Here is a 25,634-nt window from a genome sequence, read left to right as displayed (position 1 = left end):
AGTCAGACACTTAACCGACTGAGTCACCCAGGCGCCCCTAATTATTACTTTTCATAATAGTTAAACTTTTGTTTCTTGACTGATCAGTTTTAGACAACATCTTTTCAGTTCCCAGTTCACTTCCCTTTGTTTCTCCTACCTCCACCCTTTGTCTGCTTCTAACCTTCATTTTCTGTTGCATTGTCAAGATTTATAGCTTTTATATTATAACTTTTCTAAGCTTTTCTGTGCTTATGTAGGAAGATTGTAGAAATTGAGTACTGATGACCAGCCTTTGTAATATGTATCCTGATAGAAATATTAGTCACTGTAAAACCAAGTAATGTGGAGCTATAGAAGAGCTTGTGTTACTAAACCTGTGCTCCTTTAAGGAGAAATGTAATAAAGTCCTGCTTGGGTGAGGAGAGCTTATGGAAATTATTTTTTAAATTTAATATTATAATGTGTTCTTATATGTAACCATTCAGCTTTTCTTGAAGGTAGGCTTTCTGGAGCTCTCAACCTTCCTTTTCTTATTTGGGCAGCTTGCTGTCTAGTTCTGCTGTACAGCTGTCATCCTGGGCTTACATTGTACTCCTGGATTAGGTCTGTTGCTTGAATCCCGTGTCTTTTTTAAATTCCTTTTTTAATATTACTGGAATGTAATCATGAATAGTTGTTTTAGTAAGGACACGTGATGAACAGTCTTAATTTCTTCAGTATCTGAAAAATGACTTGGCCTTTGTTCCTGATTGGAAATTTAGATGTAGAACTATAAATTGGTAGTAAGGTTTTTCCTTACGGATTTTGAAAGCTTTACTCTAGGAATTTAAAACATCCAATGTTGCTAATATAGGTCCAGTTACAAATCCGATGGTTATCCTTTTGTAGTCATCTTGTTTAAAATCTTTATGGTGATCTTTTTATCTTTCGTATTTTGTGAAATACGTCTGGTTGTAAGCCTTTTTTCATTCTTGGGGGAGTAACTTTTCAGTTCTAAGACTCACCAGGTCTGGGGACTGTCTTCTATTTCTTTGATAATTTCTTTCCCTCCTTTTCTGTTTTCTGTGAGACTCTTGATGGGTGAATGTTGGACTTCTAGATTGATGTTTATTTTTCTGAAGGTTTCCTTGGTTTTGTTTTTGAACTCTTCCATAGAATTTATTTCAGTGATCGTATTTTTAGTTTATAGAATCTTTTATTTTCTTTCTTTCTTTCTTTCTTTCTTTCTTTCTTTCTTTCTTTCTTTCTTTCTTTCTTTCTTTCTTTCAGTGGCAACTTGTCTTCTTTTTATGGGGAAAAATGCCTTGAACTGAGGATGCTAGTTGCTTTAAAAAGGTCTCTTGAGACAATTCTCTTATTGTAATCGTGGTTTGTGTATTTGGGTACACCATGCTACCCTTTTTTATTTCTTAAATGTTTAAGTTATTTCATAAATACAAAAGATTATTTATAACAGGTAAAGGTACAGGTAAATAAACATGAATATAGCCATCATGTAAGTTAAGAAAATAGTTCATTAGGTCAGCAGGGTGCCCTTTCCTGGTTTAATCCATGATAACATGATATCATGTTATTATTTTATAGGTATATAAAATCATGTTATATCTATGTAAGTTTTTATGTGCTTAAACATTTTATACAAATGGAATAATACTGTATTTGGGGTTTTTATCATTGTTTTTAATTTTCCACTGTATGAATACCACTTTATCCATTCTCTTGTTGGAAGTTTGTGTAGTGTCCATTTTTTTCCTATTATAGTCTCACGTTCCTTATCTACACTTTGGAAATCCAAAAAGTTTTGAAAATGCAAAAAAAAATTCTGTAAACTTACCCTGCACTGATGTGACACTGTTTGTGAATTTAGTGATCTCATTTAGTATAAATATTTGTATATTTCACCATACAAATTCTAGGAGTAGAATTGCTGGGATTTAAGGGTGTGTGTATCTTCAAATACTGGATGATGCTAGATTGTTTTCTAAAGACTGTGTCAATATTTGCTCTCTCCATCAATGCAGAAATTTTCATTGCTTAGCTTTCTTGCTAACACTTAACTTTTATCAAATTGAAAGTTTTTGCCAATGAGTATAAAATTTCACTTGTTGGATTTTAATGTTTTCCTTTGGTAAGAAGGTGAGCATCTTTTATTATGCTTATAACCATTTTCTTAACTCTTCGGAGATTCTGATTGCCTATTCTGTGTCTTTTGCCTGTGTTTGTACTAGCATATATATATATATATTTTTTTTTTTTTTACTAATTTGTAATAGTTCTACAATCGGATCTGTCTGTGCTTTCTGGATTCTTATCTCTTAGTCTGTGCTAACAGCACCATCAAATTGTCTTAATTTCTCTTAACTCTGTAACAACTTCCACAAAAACTTCTGTTGCTCTAGGGCATTCATATAGAAAATACATAGATCGTGAGAGTACAGCTGAATGATTTTTTTTTTTCAATGTAACCATCTGTAGATGAAGAAATTGAACATTACCAGTACCCTAGAGACTCCTCTTGAGTTCCCTCCCAATGACTAACCTCGGCCTCCTGAAAGATACTACTGGCTTGACGTTAGTCTTAGATTAGTTTTGTCTATTTTTTGAGCCTTATATAAATGGAATTGTATGATGTATATATTGTTTGCGTCTGACTTTTTTCTCAATTTTGTTTACAAGATTCATTTGTAGGTAGTTGTAGTTTGTTCATTCCTTTCCACTAGCAAAATACGGGTTCCAGTTCCATGTTCTTTCTTGTCTACTCTTTTAATTTTAGGCATTTTTGGTGAATGGTGACTTTAATTTGCATTTTCCTAATGAGTAATGATTTTAAGCCCTTTTTAATATATTTATTGCCCATTTGGCAGTCTTTATTAACATGACCTGCTAGATTTTTTGCCCATTTTTGGGCCATCTATCTTTTTCATACTGATTTGTAGGAGTTCATCATATATCCCAGATATCAGCTGTTGCAGGTTTATATTTTGTTAGTAATCTTCTCGATTCCCCAGCCCTATAGGTCTATTCAAAGATCTTGACTTCTCAACCTATCCATTGCCCTTTCCCTATTGGCAAATATTTCTAGGCGAAAAGAGGCATCAAATGTTGGACTCTATTTTCTAGACTTCCCTTCTTTCCACAGTGTTGGCCTCTCACGTCCTTGCTGACTTGATAGTGCTTCATGCCTTCAGATGGATGTTTTTCATATTATATTCCGTTTTTAAATTTTCACAGAGAGGGTTGGTCTCAAACTGTTTACCCATCATTGAGGGATAAGAAGTAGGTCAGTTCCTCCTCCCTTGTAGTTCTTGAGGGAACTTCTTGGCTGTTTGATCCTCTGTATAATTTTAAAATCATTTTTTTTAAGTTATGTAGACGCATGCAAACATGCACAATCTGTTGGGATTTTGATGAGAAATGCACTGAATCTGTAAGCCAGTTTGGAGAGAATGAAATTTTCTTAACCATGAACATTGTGATCTTCATTTATTTAGGTCTTTTACAATATCTTTCATAAAGTTTTGTAATTTTCTTCCATTAAGCTATTGCAAATATTTTGTTAGATTTATTTTTAGGTGCTTTATTTTTTTGTATCAAATTATAAATTATGTCTTTTCATAATTTTCTACCTTGCTGGTGTATAGAAGCACAATTTGACTTTGTGTAACAACCTTGCTTTACTCCTAAATGTGATAAATTATCTGTAGAATTCTTTTGGATTTTCTGTGTAGACAGACCTATCTGTGAATAATGACCTCTTTGTTTCCTCCTTTCCAATTCTTATGCTTTTTTTTTCTTTCTTTCTTTTTCTTGTCTTAATGTGCTGGCTAGGATCTCCAGTACAATGTTGAATAGAAGCGGTGATGGGGGCATCCTGATCTTGTTCCTGATTTTAAAGGGAATGCTTTCAAAGTTTCACAGTTAAGTATGATGCTTGCTGTAGGTTTATTGTAGATAATCTTTTCAGGTTAAGGATGTTCCTTTCTATTACTAGCTTGCTAAAGGAAAAAAAAGTCTTGAATGGATGTTGAATTTTATCAAAAGCCTTCTCTGCATTTTTTGAGATGTTTTTCTTTAATAACCTGTTAACATGGTGAAATACATATAATTTCAAGTATAAAGTCAACCTTGATTTGTTTCCTTTTTCATTATTGGACTCAAATTGAAGATAGTGAATTTAAGTTTTTTCTGATAATTAGTAATATTGACTTATAATTAAAAAAATACATTTTTCTTCTTGTGGAAGAATTTATTTAAGATTAGAGTGATCTGTTTAAGTGTTTGGTAGACTCCCTGGTAAAATTTTTACTGGTGTTTTCTTTGTGGGACACTTCTTAACCACTGATTCAGTTGCTTTGGTTATAGGATTGTTCATATTTTCAGTTTTCAAGCCAGTTTTGGTAGGTTATACTTTTATAGGAAGTTGTCCATTTTATTCACATTCTTGAATTTATGGTATTAAGTTGTTAATCTCTAATTTTGTAGTCTGTAGTTAATGTCCCTTTTATCTTTTTTTCTTTTAATGCCTTTAAAAAAAAAACTTCTTAAAAAAGAACCAAATCCCTATTTTTTTGTTTTTGTTTGTTTTTTAATGTTCTTCATTGTTTCCTTCCCCCATTCGTTAATTTCTGCTCTTTGTTTCCTTAAGCTTCTTTTGGGTTTATTTCTATTCTTTTTCTAATTTCTTAAGTTGTACGCCTTTTTAATTTTCAGGCTTTTAACATAGGTCTTTATTGCTTTGCCTGCATCACACAAGTTTTGATGTGCAATAATGTCATTATTTTTCACTTGTACTTTACAGTTTTCCACTTTGAATTCTTTAGTTTATGAGTTATTTAAAGATTTTATTTCTAAACACATGGGAGTTTCTTTAGTTGTTGATTTGTAATTGTGTTGGGTTAGGAAGCATGATCTATATGCTGCTAATCCTTTGAAATCTCATAAGACTGTGGTCAGTTTTTATTTTTGTTTGTACATGGAAGAGAATTTGTATTTTGCAGTAGTAAGCACAGTTTTGTACATGTCTGGTAGTCAGGCTTGTTAATTCTGTTCAAATCTTCTGTATGTTTTTAGAGAGCCGAAGTATGTTAATCTTTCAGCAGAATGTTTTTTTCCCCCAGTTTTTTTCTTGTAGTTCTACCAGTTTTTAAAATATATTTGTTACTAGTACATGGACGTGTAAGCGTGTATTTTCCTGTTGAGTTGGAATATTTATTCTATGTGGTGACTATGTCTATGAATGCTTTTTATATAACATACTACTGTTTTGTATTATAGTATTTTCTTCTGGTCAGCTCACTTTTTTTGATTTTTAAAATTCTCCCTCCTATATTTTTGTGTTCTTTTGTTTTAGTTTTCTCTCTTGTGAATATCATGCTATTGAATTAAAAAAATTAATCTGCTCTGGTAGTCTTGGTCTTTGTAATTTTTAATTAAACTTTTTATGAAGATAATAGTTTGCTCACAGTTAAGAAATAGTACAGAGACATTTCATGTAGTCTATACCTAGTTTCCCATAGTGGTAACATCTTGCAAAACCATATCAATATCACAAGGATATTGACATTGACACAATCAAGATATGGACCATTTCCATCACTATAAGGATTCCTCTGTATTGTCATTTTTATCACCACACCCACTTTCTTCCCATTCCCTTAATATCTCGGACCCACTCATCTGTTCTTCATTTCTATGGTTTTATTTTTCTAAGAATGTTATATACATGGAATCATACAGTATGTCACCTTTGGGTTTGTTTTTTGTTGCTTTGTTTTTGTTTTCATTCAGCATCATTCTCTGGAGATTCATACGTGTTGTTACATGTATGAATAGGTTTGGATTTGTTTAACCATTTACCTGTTGAAAGACATCCGTGTTTAGAGTTTTGGGCTGTTACAAATAAAAGTACCTTAAGATTTTGCAAAAGTTTTTTTGTAAACATAAGTTTTCCTTTCTCTGGGATAAATATCCAGGAGTGCAGTTCCTGGGTTGTATGGTTATTGTATATATAGTTTTTTAAGAACTTGCCAAACTGTTTTCCAGAGTGGCTGTACCATTTTACATCCCTACCAGCAATGTATGGAGCGATCCAGTTTCTCAGCATCCTCGCCAGCATTTGGTGTTATCACTGTTTTTCATTTTAGTCATTCTGGTATGTATCTAGTGATCCTTCCGTGAGGTTTTAATTTGCATTCCCCTGGTGGCTATAATGATACTGAACATATTTTCATGTGCTTATTTTTTATCTGTATATCCTTATTGATGAAATGTCTCTTCATGCCCTTTGCTCTTTTTTAAATTGGATTTTTTTTCTGTTGAGTTTTGACAGTTCTAGATATATTCTAGATACCAGTCCTTTGTTACATAATGTGGTTTGCAAATACTGTTGCCAAGCCTGTTGACTGTCTTTTCATCTTTTTAACAGGGTCTTGCAGAGCACAGGTTTTTAATTTTGATGAAGTCCAATGTATCATTTTTTCTTTTGTGGATTTTGCTTTGAGTGTCAAGTCTAAGAACTCTTTGCCTAGCCCTAGCTCTTGAAGATTTTCTTCTGTATAGCTTTATTCTAACATTTAAGTCCATGATTCGTTTGGAGTTAATTTTTGTATGAAATGTTAAGACATAGTGGGATGCATAATTTGCTTCAGCACCATTCGTTGAAAGGCAGTCTTTCCTCCACTGAGTTACTTTTGCATCTTTGTCAAAACCTCTTTGGGCATATTTGTGTAGGTCTGTTTCTGGGTTCTCTGTTCTGTTCAATAGACCTATGTGTTACTTCTGCTAATAACATATAGTCTTGATTACAGAGCTACGTTGTGAAATGAAATAGACTGATTTCTATTTTTTTAAAAATTGTTTAAGTTCTTCTAGTTTCTTTGTCTTTCCAGAAAAATTTTAGAATAATCTTATCTATATAAAGAAGTCTTGGTGGGCTTTGGGCAGAAACTGTGTTAAATCTGTGTCAGTTTAGGGAAAATTGATGTAGTTCCTTTGTTGAATCTTTAAAAGCCATGGAGAATCCATTCATTTAGATTTTCTTGGACCTCTTTCATTAGCATTTTGTAGTTTTCAGTATATAATTCCTGTGTATGTTTTACTTTTAAACATGCATTTTCATTTTTTGGGGAGTGATTATGAATAGTATCATGTTTTTAACTTGTGTTTTTACCTGTTCTTTGTTAGTATATAGAGATTTGATTGGTTGTGTGTTGGTCTTGTCTCCTGTGACCTTGTTGAAGTCAGTTATTGGTTTTAAGAGTTGTTTTATAGAGTCTTGAGGGATTTGCAAATACAGGCAATTAAAATTTTTTTTCTTTCCAAACTATATGCCATTTATTTCCTCTTCTTGTCTTTTCCCTTATCCAGAACTTACAGTACTATGTTGATTAACAGAGCGAGAATTGGTATTCTTGCTTAATTTCCAATTTTGGGGTGATGTGTTCAGTCTTTTCCCGTAAAGCGTAATGTTAGCTCTAGATATGTTGTAGGTAATTTCTATTAAGTTGAGGACGTTCTATATTCCTGTTTTTCTGAGAATTTTTGTTGTGAGTGGGTGTTGAATTTATTAAATTCATTTTCTGCATTGACTGTTTTGATCATATGGTTTTCTTCTTTTAGCTATTAAGGTATACTGCATTGATTTCAAACATTGAACTAGCCTTGTATCCCTGGAATAAACTTCACTTGGTCGTGGTATATAATTTTTTTGTATATTACAAAATTCTGTTTGGTAACATTTTGTTAAATATTTTAACATCCATAGTTGTGATGGATATTGGTTTGTAGTTTTATCTTTATACTACTTTTGTCTGGTTTTGCCATCAGGGTGATATTAGATTTATAAAACGAATTTAGAAGTATTCTCTCATCTTCTATTTTCTGGAAGAAATGATATCAAATTAGTGTTAATTCTTTTTTTTTTTTTTTAAGTTTATTATTTTGAGAGAGAAACAGAGAGAGAGCAATAGCAAAGGGAGAGAGACAGACAGACTCCCAAGCAGGCTCCATGCTGTCAGCACAGAGCCTGATGCAGAGCTTGAACTCACGAACTGTGAGATCAAGACCTGAGCTGAAACCAAGAGTCGGACACTTAACCTACTGAGCCACTCAGACACCCCAATATTAGTTCTCCTTTAAATGTTGGGTAGAATTCTCCAGTAAAACCATTTAGCCCTGATCATTTCTTTTTTGAAAGTTTTAAAATTATGAATTAAATTTCCTGAGTAGTTGGTGGGGTATTAAAATTATCTATTTCATATTGGGTGAGTTGGGTAGTTCGTATTTTTCAAGGGATTAGTCCTTTTTTTTTTTTAATATTTTTAAAAGTTTATTTATTTTTGAGAAAGAGAGTACAAGTGAGGGAGGGGCAGAGAGAGATTGAGACACAGAATCTGAAGCAGGCTCCAGGCTCTGAGCTGTCAGCACCGAGCCTGACATGGGAGCCTGACACAGGGTGAGATCATGACCTGAGCAGAAGTTGGATGCTCAACCTACTGAGCCACCAAGGCGCCCCAAGTCCTTTTCATATAAATTGCCAAATTCCTGTGTATAGAGTTGTTCTTAGTATTCTTGTACTATCTTTTTGATGTCTGTGGTTTCTGTAGTGATATCTCCTAATCTTGCTGTTTTAATTGGAAAGTTTATTTCCTTTTTATTTGTTGGGATTATTGATGTATTTATATTGTATTTGTATTTATTCCTTTATTCTGTGCTATCCATTTTTTGTGTGTTTTGTCTCCCCATCTGTTTTCTTGCCACCTTTTGGGCTGATATTTTCCTGCCCTCTTTCTCATGTTTCCTGCCATTTGCTTTCTCACGTACTCTTAGAGTTTTCTTAATTTTCTTTTGAAATTTTAATACGTGTAAGTCTAAAACTATCCTATTTTAATCTACAGAATACTTCAACCTGCTCTCCACTCTACCAACCTACACACATGCCATTGTTGCCTGGAGGTTTTGTTCTGTCATTTCTTAACCTCACAAATATGATACTGTAATTTTATATAGTAAATATATGTTTAAGCTAATTGCCTCGTTCCTGGGTTTGTCATTTTCTTTGCTTATCATTCTGCTACCTTAGATTCCTCTGGTTCAGCAGTGATGAGCTTTTTACTTTCCTTTCCCTGTGTTAGACATGCTTTCTTCCTCAAAGGCTTTTGCACCTGTTGTGGCCTATGCTTTGGAATGCTTTTCCTTATATACCCATTGGGTGCCTTGTTACTCCTTCAGTTACTTATTCAATTACCTTCTGAATGAGACCTTCCCTCTTTAAAATTGCACATCCTTTACCTTTTCATTATGTTTCCTTTTTTCCATTATTTTTGTTCTTTGTATTCATCACCACCTGCCATATTATATATTTTGTTTTTTATGATAAATTTTAATCTGTGAAACCCTTCAACTCATTATTCATTGGAATTTTATTATATTTGTAAAATAAAGTTGAGGATTATTGACATATTTTCAGTATTTACTATTTTTATTTAGTAACATGATATATTCCTTAATTTATTCAAGGGTTCATTTATGTCTTGTTGCTTTTATGCAGCTCTTGCAAAATTTTTAAATTTATTCCTTTGCATTTTATATTTTTGTTACTTAGACTTATCTTTGCATTTTATATTTTTATGTTATTTATTTAGACTTTTTAAAATACTGGTTTTCCTTATCAGTCACTTAAAAATCTATTTGATGTAGAGAAAACTACAAATTTTCTTAACTTAGTATTATTAGGTCTTAATTTTCAGTGGATTTCTTTATTTTTCCTTTTTTTAAAAAATTCTTTTAATGTTTGTTTATTTTTGAGAGAGAGAGAGAGAGAGAGAGAGAGAGACATACACACACACACATAGTATGAACAGGGGAGGGGCAGGGAGAGAGGGAGACACAGAATCTGAAGCAGGCTCCAGGCTCTGAGCTGTCAGCACAGAGCCTGACGCAGGACTCAAATCCATGAATTGCAAGATCATGACCTGAGCCAAAGTCGGATGCTTAACTGACTGAACCACGCAGGCGCCCCTTCTTTACATTTACAGTGTAGAAAGTTCTGTCATTTGCAAATTATATATGTTACTTCTTTTATTTTTTTAAATGTTTATTTAGAGAGACAGAGAGGATGAGCGAGTGAGAGACTATGTGCAGGTGGGGAAGGGGCAGAGAAGGAGAGAGAGAGCATCCCAAGCGGGTTCCATGCTTTCAGTGCAGAGCCCAGTGTGGGGCTTGATCTTACAAACCGTGAGGTTATGACCTTAGCCAAAATCAAGAATCAGACATTTAACCAACTGAGCCACCCATGCACCTCTAAATGTTACTACTTTTGTAGTAGACAATTTGTATTGTCTAGATACTTCAGAATAACTTTCAATGAGAAAACTTATCTTTTGTAGGTGTTTATGATATAGTGTTTCATCTTTAAAGGTGATATTTGCTACTGATTTCTGATAGCTACCCTTTATCATGTTAACAGAGTTTCATTCTGTTTATTGAGAAGTTTTATCAATAATGGATAGATAGGACTTCTTCAAATGCCTTTCTGGCATTAATGCAGATTGATCATATGGCTTTTTTTTTTTTTAACTGACAAATCTTTTTGTATTGTTTTACTTCCTTTATCAATTTTCAGAATAATGAGTTTCTCAACATCTTGTAACAGAGATCAGTGAGCTGTATTTTTTGGTTTTTGGTTTTTTCGTTAAAAAATTTTTGTTTTAATATTTATTTTTTCAGAGACAGAGCATAAGTAAGTGGGGAGCAGACAAAGAGGGAGACACAGAATCTGAAGCAGGTTCCAGGCTCTGAGCTGTGAGCATGGAGCCCAGTTTAGGGCTGGAACCCAGGAACTGTGAGATCGTGACCTGAGCCGAAGTCAGATTGAGCCACCTACGTGCCCCTGGGTTTGTTTGTTTTTTTTTTTAAGTAGGCTTCATGCCCAGTATGGAGCCCAGTGTGGAGCCCAGTGTGGGGCTTGAACTCATGACTCTGAGGTCAAGATCTGAGCTGAGATCAAGAATTGGACGCTGAACAGATTGAGTCCCCAGGTGCCCCAGTTGTGTATATGTGTTTTAAGTATTGTTGTGAACGAATGATTTTTAATGTATTTGATGTGTTTGAATTGATGCGGTTTTTGTTGTCTTCGATGGTCCAGTTGTCGTCTTGGGGCTATTGGATTGTTTTCTGTGTCCTTCTGACAAGATTCCAGTAGTGTCTAATAACTTCTTTGCTTTCTGGTATGATAAAATCTTCTAGGCTCATCTTGTGCATTTTCTACCCCTGACTTGGAGTTAGCCATTTTTTTTAAGGAGCCTGGTTTCCTTTTGTGGGAAATGGTATTTAGATCAGTCTGTTTTTCCCTACCTTCAAACAATGTTTACTTAATTAAATTTGTAATACTTTTAGATTTATGGAAAAATTAGGAAGATTGTGCAGAGAGTTGCTATATACTAGTTTCCTCCATTCAAGCAAACTTTTTACTATAGAAAGATTCTTATATTTGCAAGGTTGAGAATTCCCCCTGTACCCAGTACTCAGCTTCAGCAATTATCAACTCATCTTTTTTCATGTATCCACTCCCCCCAGTGATTTTTTTTCAAGTTTCAGATATTTTTTATTACTTTCTTAATTGGGGTATAATTGACATATAATGTTATATTAGTTTCAGGTGTACAGCATGATTCACTATTTGTATGTATTGCAAATGATTACCACAATAAATCTAGCAAATATACATCATCTGACAGTTACTAACATTTTTTAAGTCTTTTTTTTTTAAGTTTGTTTATTTTGAGAGAGTCAGAGTGTGCAAGCGGGGGAGGGGCAGAGATAGCAGGGGACAGAGGATCCGAAGCAGGCTCCATGCTGTCAGCAGAGAGCCTGACGTGGAGCTCAAACCCACAAACCATGAGATCATGACCTGAGCTGAAGTCAGACACTTAACTGACTGAGCCACCCAGGCGCCCAACTAAAAATTTTTTTCTTAGGAGAACTTTTAAGATCTCTCTTAGCAACTTTCAGATATACAATATGCTATTACTAACTATACTCATCGTGCTGAACATTATATCCCCATAACATTTAATTTATAACTGAAAGTTTGTACCTTTTGATCCCTTTCACCCATTTCCTCCCTCCGCCCACCCCAACCAAAACCACCAAACTGTTTTATGAGCTTGGTTTTCTTGTTTTTGTTTTGTTTTTAGGTTCCACATTTGAGATCATATGTTATTTGCCTTTCTCTATGTGACTTATTTCACTTAGCATAATGCCCTCAGGGTCTGTCCATGTTTTCTCAAATGGCAAGATTTCATTCTTTTATATGACTGAGTAATATTCCATTGTGTGTGCGTAAGCTGCTATATATATAAAGCTGTGAGGTGTATGTGTATATATACAGCTTCTTTATTCATTCCGTTTTTGGACACTTAGGTTGTTTCCATATCTTGGCTATTGTAGGTAAATAATGCTGAAGCCAACTTGGCAGGGGTGCATATATCTTTTCAAGTTAGTGTTTTCATTTTCTTCAGGTAAATACCTGAATGGAATTCCGTGGAATCGCTGGATCTTTTTACAGTTTTATTTTTAATTTTTTGAGGACCCTCCATGCTGTTTTCCATAGTGGCTGCACCAGTTTACACTGCGGCCAGCAGTGCGCAGCGGTTCCCTCTTCTCCACATCGTCACCAACGTTTGTTATTTCTTGTCTTTTTTGATAGTAGCCATTCTGACAGGTGTGGGGGATATCTCATTGCGGTTTTGATTTGCATTTCCCTGATGATGAGTGATGTTGAACATCGTTTCATGTCTTTGTTGACCATTTTTTTATTTTTTTATTTTTGAAAATTTTTTTTTCAACGTTTATTTATTTTTGGGACAGAGAGAGACAGAGCATGAACGGGGGAGGGGCAGAGAGAGAGGGAGACACAGAATCGGAAACAGGCTCCAGGCTCCGAGCCATCAGCCCAGAGCCTGACGCGGGGCTCGAACTCACGGACCGCGAGATCGTGACCTGGCTGAAGTTGGACGCTTAACCGACTGCGCCACCCAGGCGCCCCATGTTGACCATTTTTTTAAATGTCTATTTGAAAAGTGTCTATTCAGATTTTCTGGCCAATTTTTAAAAAGTATTTAAATTCCACTTAGCATACAGTGTAATATTAATTTCAGGTGAATGTATAGGGATTCATCACTTCCATATGACTGGTGCTCATCGCAAGTGCACTCCTTAATGCCCACCACTTATTTTACCCAGCGCCCCCCCCCCCCCCCCCCCCGCCCTCCCACTTCCTTTCTGGCGACTATCAATTCCCTGTAGTTAAGAGTCTTGGTTTGCAGCTCTGTTTTTCCCTTTGCTCATGCTTTGCTTCTTAAATTCCACATGTGACTGAAATCATACGGTATTTGTCTTTCTCTGGCTGACTTCTTTCACTTAGCAGACTACTCTTTAGCTCCATCTATGTCCATGCAAATTTGCTCAATTTTTAATTGGATTTTTTGGGTTCTTTTTATGAGTTCTTTATGTATTTTGGATATTAACCCCTTATTGGATACATGATTCGCAAATATTTTCTTCCATTAACATAGGTTGCCTTTTCATTTTGTCGATGGTTTCCTTTGCTTTGTGGAAGCTTTTTAGTTTGATGTAGTTGCACTTAGTGTTTTTGTTGTTGTTGCTTTTGCTGGTGGTGTCAGATTTAAAATAACATTGCCAAGGCCTGTGTCAAGGAGCTTGCCAGCATGTTTTCTTCTAGGATTTTTATGGATTCAGGTCTTGTGTTCAAGTCTTCAGTCCATTTTGAGTTCATTTTTGTGTATAGTGTAAGATGTTGGTCCAGTTCGTTCTTTAGCATGTGGCTGTTCAGTTTTCCCATATTGAAAAGGCTGTCCTTTCTCCATTGTATAATCTTGGCTCCTTTGTTACGAATTAATTGTATACAAGTGGGTTTATTTCTGGGCTGTCTATTCTGTTCCATTGATGTATATGTTTTTTCATGCCAGTACCTTACTGTTTTGATTATTTTAGCTTTGTAGCATAGTTTGAAAACAGGGAGCCTGATGCCTTCAGCTTTATTCTATTTTCTCAAGATTTCTTTGACTATTTGCAGTCTTCCCCAAATGATTTTAAAGGAAATCTCATGTATAATCTTATCCATAAATATTTTAATATGCTACTATAAGGATAGAAATCCTCTAAACTAAATAACGTACAAGGTTTATGTTAAGCCATTTTTATTTTCCTGGATTAGACTATATTTGGGTACTTTGAGGGCTTTTGTGTCTATACTCAATGGTAATATTGATGAAAGACTTCGCTGGTCCACATTGGGAAATGAGAAGAAATAGGTGGTATTCTAGGCTCCCTTTTTCATCAGGCTTTTGCTTAAAATTTGGTGGGATGAGTCTGACTCCCTGATGTTTAGAAAACAAAAAATTGCATATTTAAAAAATTTTGTCTTCAATGGATTTTTTTGTTTGCCTTCTAACACGTATTTAACTTAAAAAAATTTTTTTTTAAAAATCTTTATTTATCTTTGAGAGAGAGAGAGAGAGAGAGAGAGAAAGCACGATCAGGGGAGGGGCAGACAGACGGAGAATCTGAAGCAGGCTCCAGGCCCTGAGCTGTCAGCACAGAGTCTGCCGTGGGGCTCGAACTCATGGACTGTGAGATCATGACCTGAGCCAAAGTTGGACTCTTAACCGACTGAGCCACCCAGGTGCCCCCCCAAAAATTTTTAATGTTTATTTACTTTTGAGAGAGAGAGAGAGAGAGAGAGAGAGAGAGAGAGAGAGAGCGCGCGCGCGCGCGCGCACACCAGTGGGGGAGGGGCGAAGAGCGAGGGAAACAGAATCCTAAGCAGGCTCCAGGCTCTAGGCTCTGAGCTGTCAGCACAGAGTCTGACGCGGGGCTCAAACCCATAAACCATGAAATCATGACCTGAGCCGAAGCCGGAGGCCCAACGATTGAGCCACCCAGGTGCCCCTGTATTTAACTTTTTGACTTATTGTTTTGAACAGCTTTTAAGAAACAGAATTCCATCTTTTCCTTGAAGGCTTGGTAGAAACTATTCATTAAGCTGTTTGGTCCAGGTAGATGCTTTTGGAAGTAGTGGGGGCAAAGATAATAGATCTCTTCTCCAAATCAGGTTGCGTATATTTTTGTAGGAAGTAACTTTAAGTTATTAGAATATAGTTGCATGTGCTGTTCTCTTTGTTTAAAGAAATTTGCTTGGTGTTTGTGGTCTTTAATGTTCTTATTCTCAAGACTGTTTTCTTTCCCTTTTTTGGACCTGATGTTAGAGACTTTTCTGCGTTTGCTATATAATTCATGCTTTTTTAATCTTTTAATTCTTTACTCTTTTGAGGGTGTGCGCTACTGTTTCACTTTTCTAACACTTACTAATTTTAAATTTTGTATTGTATGATAATAGAAGCATTTAGGGAGATGTTCTCCCAAGCTTTGGCTTACTTTATAAATTTTGAAGTGTAGTATTCTCTTTATTTCTTTTATTTTTAAAAAGTTTTTTGCTTTTAAGGTTTATTTTTGAGAGAGGGAAAGACAGCGGAGAGGGACAGAGAGAGAGGGAGAGTTGTATCGCAAGTAGGCTTTATATTCCTGGAGCTTGAACTCACAAACCTTGAGATCATGACCTGAGCCAAAATCAGTAATCAGATACTTAACTGACTGAGCCACCCAGACACCCCTTTATTGTTTCTTTTAATAGTTGATTTTCAGTTTTGATTCCTTCAGCCTAGGAGTTAATTTGTAAGGAAGAGATCCACATATGTCCTCTCAGGTAAAAGGGATTTAATTATAGGGAAAACATGAATTCACAGGAATACAGTGCTACAAACTAAAGCCTCCTGTGACCTCTGAAATGGATAGGAATTAGAGTATTTTTCTAATTTGTCACATAACTTCTCTTATGGCTTGGCCACTCCTTTGATGAATTGGTATACATCTGGTAGTTTTTCTTTATCCATTCCTACTTATAAAAAAAGATGTAAGCTGTTTTAATATTGTAGTTGGGGGGCACCTGAGTGGCTCAGTTGGTTAAGTGCCTGACTTTGGCTCAGATCATGATCTTTCAGTTTGTGAGGTCGAGCACCACATTGGACTTTCTGTGGTCAGTGCAGAGCCTGCTTTGGGTACTCTGTCCTCCTCTCTCTCTGCCCCTCCTCTGCTTGTTCATGTTCTTTCTCTCTCTCAAAAATAAATAAACATTTAAAAAAATATATTGTTGGCATAGACAGTGTTAATGTGATTTATCAGCTTCCCACTGTAGCTCCTTTCCCTACCGTATATAATACATCCTAGCAGATGGAGGATCTACAAAGTTTGTGTTGATCTTTACCATGGCTTCCAATCTATTAGAACTTCCCCAGATTCTGAACTACTTGCGCAGTTGCTGTCTTATGTTTAAGAGTTGAAGAGCAGGGGCACCTGGGTGGCTCAGTCAGTTGAGTGTCCGACTCTTGATTTCAACTCGGGTCATGATCTCACAGTTTTTAAGTACAAGCCTCGTGTTGATCTCTGCTCTGGGAGTATGGAGCCTGCTTGGGATTCATTCATTCATTCATTCATTCATTCATTCATTCATTCTCTCTCTCTCTCTCTCTCTCTCTCCCTCCCTCTCTCTCCCTCTCTCCCTCCCTCCCTCCCTCCCTCCCTCTCCCCCCTTTTCTCTCTGTCCCTCCCCGACCTGCTTGCTCTGTCAAAAAAAATAAACCTAAAAAAAATAAAGTTGAAGAGCAGTCTCAGAAATCTTCTTACTACTCATTGGGTATTGCATGTGAGTATCATGTTTACTTCCTTAATGAGGTGTTTTCTAAATGTAGCGCTTTTCAACTTGCCTTCACTCCTGTAACTAATGTTCCAATTATATGTCCCAGCTTTAATTTTTAAAATAATTTTGTTACTTTAATTTGATAAATAAGGTTGATTTAAAGTTCCAGTCTTAATTTATATTAGCTTTTCTTTAGAAATCCAGATTGTTTATGTATGTTCTTAAAAATTAGTCATGCCAACATATTTCTAGTTCATAGAATTGCCTTAAAATCAGTTAACAAGTATTTATTGAAATTCTTTTGTGTAGAGCATATAGGAATTGTCACTGAAGTTTTAGGAGACAGACTTTGGGAGGCAGCAGGGTGGACTGGATAAAGTCCATTTGAAAAAAATTACACTAAAAATTATACTAAAGATATAGACATTAGAGGTTGGTGTAGAACGACAGCTGAAATCCATTCTTGGTGGGATTCGTAGCAGGCCCACCTTACCTGGTGACAGCTGAAATTTGGTTGAAGACTGAGTTAAAAAAAAAAAAATCTCTTTAAGAAGAAATGGGTTCCAGCAAGATTTGTCAAGAAAAATACACCCATAGAACTTGACTTAGCTCCATAGAGAAGTATCTTAATAGCAAATGCTAACTAGAGGAGAGTTTTTGCTGTTGTTTGTTTTTGAATAGAAATAGATGACCAGAGGGATGAAGTGACTTTTCCAGCATCCTGAGTTTTGATGCCAGGACTTGACCTACATGCAATTACTAATTGCTGTTGTGAGGTTTTCCACAGGACACCACTGGCTCAAAGCCGTCCTTTTTCAGCAGTACTTCACCTTTGCAGTATTTTGCAATACAGAGAATGCCCTTTCCTGGTTTCCTTTGCCCTTCCACAAACCAAGGGTTTTTTTTTTTTTGCTTCAGAATTTCCTGATTCCACATTCATGTGCTGCGTTCTTATCTCTTCCTTTTTGTTTATATATTTACAATAGTTAATAGAGCCAATTGCATTAGCATTCTTTGCCAGATAAAGTTACCATTGGAAAATAAATGATATGAGACCTCCCAGAAATTCAGTTTTGAGATCACAGCTTAGGGTGACTTTGTGTTCTTTTTTGTCATTTCTGTAAAAACAAGTCTCCTTAAAGACTATCCGAAAATAAGGAGAGAAGCAAAGTAATGAATTCAGAGTTAGATTTCTTTAGAAAGTATCACAGATATATCTGTATGACTGCCTTTGTTAGTGTTCTCATGATTTAATGTTGCTTACGCTACTGTAATAATATAAGCCAGCTTCAACTGAAGTATTAGGATTGGGGACTTTGGAAAAGGTGCCCTGCATTGTTGCTTGGGAAGGCATTTGGCAAAGCTGTCCTGGTCCTTTTTATACGTGAAACCTTGAGTAAACTGTAACTGGACATAGGCCAAGAATGTTCTTGTTTTTCATCATTGTCCATAGCATTGGGGTAAGATAGATAAAATCCTCATTTTAACATATGGAGGAAATGGAAGTGAGTTGAAGTGGAATGGCCATGGTATATGTTGCTGTTAGAGGACGATTTAGGCTGCGTGGTTCAGTGTGGTAACTGTGGGCTGCTGAGGCTCTGAAGCACTTGAAAGTTGTTAGTCCAAATGGAGATATGCTCCAAGTGTAAAATATACTGGATATTGAAGACTTAGTATTAAAAAGCATCTGAGACTTTTTAAAAAAAATGGATTACTTTTAAATCACAAAAAATTGATTACATGGGGAAATAATATTTTTGATAAATTGGGTTAAATAAAGCATATGAAAATTTTAACTTTTACTGTAACTGCTAAATATTTAGAATTAAATATGTGGTTCCTATTTCAATTGGACAGTGCTAGTTGAGTATAAAAAATGGTTGCTAGGATTGCAGCTTCTAGGATTACAATGTTCTCTGATTTGTATATAAAATACGGAGATATATGAAGGAGAACTATGATACAGCTTGTACATGCAGAGTACTTTGACATATTTAAATTTGTTTGCATTTTAGAAAACTAACAAGTATCATTCTTGACAACTATTTAAAAGCCATCCAGAGTTTAAACAATTGCTACTGGGCTATCCGTGAGACGTAAAAGTGCAGAACTGAGGACCTACATGAATCAGTACCAGCTGTAGGTATTGCCCCGCATACTTACCAGATTGGGAAGGAATCCCAAGTAGCTGTGGAGTGTGTAGCACTGAGGAGAGGTGGGCAAATAATCCTTAGGGACGATTTGTTGAGGGTCAACTCAGATCTTACTCTTCCTTCTGACTAGATGGGGCACTTGTGTACCAGTAAATCTGACCCGAGTGTGGTTTAACCTCCCAAGTTCTGAGAGTCACTAAGTAGATGGATGTAAGAGGCAGCCAGTTATTAAAAGTATATGCTAGGTTTTGTTAATAAATAGATGGCGAGATGTGAAGCAAGAACTGCTTGTAAACTTCATCTTATACCCAAGACCGAGTTAGCAGAGTGGCATGGGGAGAATCTTGCCCTTTAAGATTTATGACCGATCCTTTCCTTGCTTTTCAGAGGTCTTTTCCTCATTGGATACTCAGCTGGGGATTTCACTTGTTTTAGAAGTGTGCTAAATAAGATGTATGTGAATTTTAGCTTTAATATTTAAAAATGACTTATTTTCTTACTGTTAGGGTCAGGCGTAAGGCAGGGTAAAGATAGGAGTCAGAGGCTAAAAAGTTTTAGCAGTCAAAGGCTTTATTTGGGAACTAAGGTCTCGGGCGAGCGTCTGTGACGCAGGGAGAGAGCGAGGAGTCAGGGAAGTCGCACCCAGGTGTGGTGGGGTGGGGTTTTTAAGCCGCAGCGGTTCCGGGTTTAGGTCCGGGTGGGCCTTTTTCGCGTCAGGTCGTGCTGTCGCTCGGTGATTGGTTGACCTCCAATTCGTTCTGGCACGCTACTGGGGGCTTTTCATTGGCTTGCGCTGGCAAGATGGCCGCCCCCTCTACTGTGGTTCCAAGGACATCCTAACACTTACGTGGTCTGTTCCTCAATAATTTGAGTTGGGATGAAAAATTCGTTGGATTTTGAATCACAGTTTTGTCTTGATTTTGCAGATTTACTGCTTCGCCTCGGAAGTTACGTTTATAGTTTTTGCAAAAATCTAATTTTTTGTTTGGTTAATTTATGACAGTACTGTAACAAACATTACATTGTGTGTTGATAGGGCTTACTTTTGAAAAGAAAATTTTCATTGGTTATAAATTTCATAGGCGTAAAACAAATATGCGTTTACGCTTGAGCATAATCAGATAATGAAGTGGTTAGTAGAAACCGATAGACCGTAGATTATCAAAATTAAGAATACAGCAAAACATAATACCATAACATGAATATAACTTGGACAGGCAGTGGCTCTATAAATAGGATCAGTTCTAAGTGGTATGTGAAAATGCTGGTTATTGGCGTATACCAGTTGATAAAATGCTGGTAAATCAGATTTTACAGTCTGTCTTAGTTGGATGGAGTTTTTATAAGCTTGGGGATGACTCTTGGCTTATGTCCTTTTTTTTTCCTTTCCTTTTAGAATATGGTTTCTAGCTTTAGGGTTTCTGAACTACAAGTGTTACTAGGCTTTGCTGGACGGAATAAAAGTGGACGCAAGCATGACCTCCTGATGAGGGCGTTGCATTTGTTGAAGAGTGGCTGCAGCCCTGCGGTTCAGATTAAAATACGAGAATTGTACAGACGCCGATATCCACGGACTCTTGAAGGACTTTCTGATTTATCCACAATCAAATCTTCGGTTTTCACTTTGGATGGTAGCTCATCACCTGTAGAACCTGACTTGGCCGTGGCTGGAATCCACTCGTTGCCTTCCTCTTCAGTTACACCTCACTCGCCATCCTCTCCTGTTGGTTCTGTGCTGCTTCAAGATACTAAGCCCACGTTTGAGATGCAGCAGCCATCTCCCCCAATTCCTCCTGTCCATCCTGATGTGCAGTTAAAAAACTTGCCCTTTTATGATGTCCTTGATGTTCTCATCAAGCCCACGAGTTTAGGTAAGTGTTAGAGAAATCAATTCCTTGTAGATGAGAGAATAAATAAAGGAAGAGGCTTTCAACTATTGATTAATGATTTGCTGTTACTACTATAAAATTGAGACATTAATGCCAAATAAATGCCAGATAAGAAATATTGGCAACCATGATGGAAATCTAATATAAAACTGTTCATTCATCATACCAGCATTCTTATGGCTTAGAACTCAAATTGCTTCTGTCTATATAGGAACAGATACAAATATTACTTACTGTCTGTAATTGGTATTTTGATGCTTTTACAGAGATTTAGTTTCTGTTTAACATAGTGTTTAGACTACTTTCCTAAGAAATAAACCTTTCATACTTCATTTTTTTCTAAATTGGCATGCAGAGTTTAGGTTTTTATTTAATACCCATCAACTGCTCAGAAAATTTAATGGATTTTATCATTACTAAAAATTGATACATGGGACTTTAACAAATTTTTACCAACATTGATGGCTTCTTTGTTGTAATGGTATGATTTTTTTTTTTTTTTTTTTTTACCACCTAATGGAATTGTTTATAGAGTTCTTGGGATTTATTGATGAAATAAATTGTTTGGGAGGTGGCGTTTCATAGTTAATTTGGGAGATTTTTTTCCCCCCATCCTGGGAAAAACCCTTTTTTATTTAGGTTTTTATTTCAAGTCATCTGAAAATTCTCTTAAATATATCAATGTGCTTTTTTCCTTTTGTTTAGCATTATGCTGGTGTATATCTTGATTGAGCCAGAAGGAAATTTTGAGGGGTAGGGCTTGTTAATGGGGTTGGTATGGCCTGATTGATGGTAAGCCAAGGTGGCTATGCTTTTCCCAGCTCCTTTATCCTCACTTTATCTTTCTTTCTTTTTCTTTCTCTTCCTTCCTTCCTTCCTTCCTTCCTTCCTTCCTTCCTTCCTCTTTCTTTCTTTTCTTTCTTTCTTCCTTCTTTCTTTCTTTCTCTCTCTCTCTCTCTCTCTCTCTCTCTCTTTCTTTCTTTCTTTCTTTCTTTTTAATTTTGAGAGAGAGAGGAGGATAGAGGAACCGAAGCAGGTTCTGTGCTGACAGCAGAGAGCCTGATGTGGGGCTCAAACTCACAAACTGGGATTATGAGCTGACCTGAAGTCAGATGCTCAACTGACTGAACCACCCAGGCGCCCCTCCCTCCCTTCTCCTCGCTTTGAATGTTTTTATTTAGCAATACTTAGCCAGACAGAGTAATGCATTTTATTTCTTCATTACATTCATTATGAAGTAAGGGTTCTGTGTTCATGTTTTATTATTTGTGCAAAGTCCTCTGAGTAGAATTATTGTATCAAAGAGTAAGAACATTTTAACGTTAAACTCTTGATAACCTATTGGTAAATTAGTTCCCAGAAAAGCTGTGCCATTAAAAAAAATTTTTTTTAATGTTTATGTATTTTTGAGAGAGAGAGAGACAGAGTATGAGCTGGGGAGGGGCAGAGAGAGAGAGGGAGACACAGAATCTGTAACAGGCTCCAGGCTCTGCGCTGTCAGCATAGGGCCTGATCCAGGACTCAAACTCACGAACTGCAAGATCATGACCTGAGCTGAAGTTGGCTGCTTTACCCAACTGAGCCACCCAGGCATCCCAAAGCTGTGCCATTTTAAACTACACAAGCAAAATGAGAGAATGCCTCTCATTGCCTTTCTTCCTGCCTTTATTAGGTATTATTAAAAACAGATCTTGGCAGTTTCGACAGTCAAAAGCTTGTATCTTTAGATTTTTTATTTTTAAAACATTTTAATTGTTTATTACCCATTTAACTTTCTTTTATGATTTTACGATCATCTTTAACCCTTTTTTTTAAACTGGTTCATTTAACTGGTTAAAATGTTTCCATAATTCTTTTTATTTCTCCCTCTTGTCATGGTTTTTGGTTTATACCAGTGGACAACACGGCTCATTCCCATGTTTCTTTCTCAGCAGTTGTTGCGAGTTTATTTTTTGTATGTATTTTGAGAAAGATTCAGACTGGTAATATGCCTACTAGGGGGCCCTACCTCATGGGACTCCTCAGGAGTATGGCTAAGGTGAGGGTCTTACCTTGGGAGGTAAGAGGGTCTGTGGGGTTGTAGTTAACAGTGGAAGGTACTTAAGAGACATGATTGCATGCCTAGAAAGAAGACTGGAGAGAAGGTGAATCGTGTGTCTTCTGTGCGTATTAGCATCAGTGGTGCACCAAGGGGTGAACTCTGGAGGGGCTTCGTGAGATCTTTTCTCATTTTCCTGCTTTGTTCAAAAATAGAAAATAGTTTTCTTGCTTTTCTGTATTTCAAGAGTTCTGTTTATTTTTATTTTTATGAACTTTATAAACTGATACTTGCTTTATCTACTTTAAAATTTTTCTTAATGTTTATATATTTTTGAGGTGGGGGGGAGAGGGGCAGAGAGAGGGAGACACAGATCTGAAGCAGGTTCCAGGCTCTGAGCTGTCAGCACACAGCTGGACATAGAACTGGAACTCATGAACCGCGAGATCATGACCTGAGCTGAAGTCAGACTCTTAACCGACTGAGCCACCAGGGCACCCTGATACTTGTTTTAAAATGAGGCTTAAACATTTCCGTACCCTACCTTCCCTAAAGAGAAGAAGTTTTCTTACTGTATATCATCTTGTTATGTTAGATTGATAAAGCAGTGATCTGAGAAATGCTCTTAGATTTGGAGGCAGAAAGTTAGAAAATCCACATTAGTGTATAGTCTGCCAAATGAAAGTGGCAAAAATTTAATCATTTCCAGTAATGACCTTCAATTGAGAATTTTTCGTGTCATATTGTCTAAAGCAGCATAATGACACCCAGAAGTTTTCTTAAGTTTTATTAATTTGGTTTTATAATATTGAAAATACATTATAAAAATAGAAATTCTGGGAAAGTCCTTCTGTTTGGAATCCTGCTATGGAGAAACCTATTTACATTTGGGAATTGAGAATTTAAAATCCTTAGGAGTCAAGCGATGTCAAATCCATATTTCAAAGCACATACTCTTGACATCTGTAAGCCAGTCTGTGTATTCTTGTTTTTATATACAGTTGATTAGATGATTTTTAGGCCATCAGCATATTGTTAGGTAGGAAATTATTGACTACATGAAAGAGAATAGAAGAGGTAAAAAAAAATGTCCTTCTAAAACCTCTTGATATTGAAGCCAATAACCCTTTAGTATTGAGGGAATTGCTGTTACAGCATGGCACATACATTGATGCTTAAAGAAAGAACACAGGGTCCCTTGGTGGCTCAGCTGGTTAAGTGTCCTACTTGTGATTTTAGCTCAGGTCATGATCTCACAGTTTGTGAGATTAAGCCCTGCATTCGGCTCTGAGCTGACAGCACCGGAGCCTGCTTGGGATTCTTTCTCCCTCTCTCTCCCTGTCTCTCTCAAAATAAATAAACGACCTTAAAAAAAAAAAAAAGAACCCCTAAAACAACCATCATATGTATATTCTATTTAATAAGATACATTGTTACATAGTTTTGCAGTTTGGAATTATTTCCTTTAAAAATGGTTAAAATAAAAATATTTTAGCATTTAAAATGAAAAACTGTGGCATCTAAAAAACATGAGTGTACACCATACTAAATGACACAGACAGCTTTTCTCCTTTTTTTTGTAAGACAGCTTCTTTTAAAGATGCAATCCTTTGGGATTTTTCTATTTAAGAAATTTGTGTTCAATCTGTACAAAAAGAATATATATAAAATATTAAGCTATAAAGGACATCAGTGAAATGAACACTTGTGAAACCACAATTTCGTTTTTAAAAAAAAAAAATTTTTTTTTTTAAACGTTTATTCACTCCTGAGAGACACAGAGAGACAGAGCATGAATGGGGAAGGGGCAGAGAGAGAGGGAGACACAGAATCTGAAGCAGGCTCCAGGCTCTGAGCTGTCAGCACAGAGCCTGACATGGGGCTCGAACTTGTGAACCGTGAGATCATGACCTGAGCCGAAGTCGGACAGACACTCAACTGACTGAGCCACCCAGGCGCCCCCAACTTCCTTTTTTAAAAAGGAACATTGCCAATATCTTCAAGCCATCTCCTTGCCTTTTCTGAGTTAAATCACTATTCTGAATTTATGTTCCTCTTCTTTGCTTGTTTTACCATATGTGTATGTGTGTTTTTTTTTAAAGTAATGTTAATTGACTTTTGAAATTAGGTGATGGTATATATATTCTTTTGTGGCTAGCTCTTTTTGTTCACTCTGCCTGAAAGCATTATATGTTGGTACATCTGGCTGTTGGTATTTTGTGAAATACCTTCAATATATTTTGAGCCTTTCATTCCTTAAAATCTCCTCATTTTGCTCTTCAGATTACAGAAGTAGTTTATGCTAGTAATTGAAAATTCAATAGAAATATAACGGAAAAGGAAAGCCCCTCATAATGTCATCTGTTACTCAGCTAGAGTTGTATCAATAGTTAACTGTTTTTCTGCATATGTTGTGTCATCTTCTTTTCTCCTTGTTCATTTAAAAAGCTTTTTCTAACTACAGAGCCACTGTGCCACATTCTAGCGAGAGAGGACACGATTCTACTTGTATGCTCTGTGAACACCACCTCCTGGAGCTTTGTATCATGATAATCTTTCTTAATTAACACAGTTTCTTGGAAATATATTATAGATTTGTGGGTTACAGTAGATCTTTTATCTTGTAGATGTGCCATAACTTAACCAGTATTCTGTTGATATGCATTTTCAATTTTTTATTATTTATTTGGAAATATTTTGGTATCTAGCATGTGTCAGTCATTATTCTTGTAGTTTTTCAACATTGCACTGTTAACATTTTGCATACGTGGTTCTGAATACTCGTGTGCCTATTTATG

General features: G+C 36.1%; 1 protein-coding gene across 14 annotated transcripts in view; it reads left to right on the top strand.

Moving 5' to 3' along the window:
* PIAS2 (protein inhibitor of activated STAT 2) overlaps positions 1-25,634 on the top strand; it is a 144,821-nt gene that overhangs the window by 12,584 nt on the left and 106,603 nt on the right. For 3 of the 14 annotated variants that reach the window (XM_053205544.1, XM_027068912.2, XM_015069997.3), the window contains exons 1-3: positions 6,119-6,133; positions 16,715-16,762; positions 20,306-20,780. In XM_053205544.1, the coding sequence (XP_053061519.1) occupies positions 20,309-20,780 (472 nt within the window). In that variant the 5' untranslated portion in view covers positions 6,119-6,133; positions 16,715-16,762; positions 20,306-20,308. Of the gene's footprint in view, positions 1-3,810; positions 3,900-6,024; positions 6,134-16,714; positions 16,763-18,771; positions 18,896-20,305; positions 20,781-25,634 lie in introns of those variants that run through there. The other 11 variants (XM_053205542.1, XM_053205545.1, XM_015069996.3 and 8 more) reach the window with 8 other exon arrangements.

Source organism: Acinonyx jubatus, chromosome D3 (assembly GCF_027475565.1).
Source record: "Acinonyx jubatus isolate Ajub_Pintada_27869175 chromosome D3, VMU_Ajub_asm_v1.0, whole genome shotgun sequence".
Taxonomy (NCBI): Eukaryota; Metazoa; Chordata; class Mammalia; order Carnivora; family Felidae; genus Acinonyx; species Acinonyx jubatus.
Note: the sequence above shows the minus strand (reverse complement) of the source record. Positions and strands in the feature narration are given on the sequence as shown.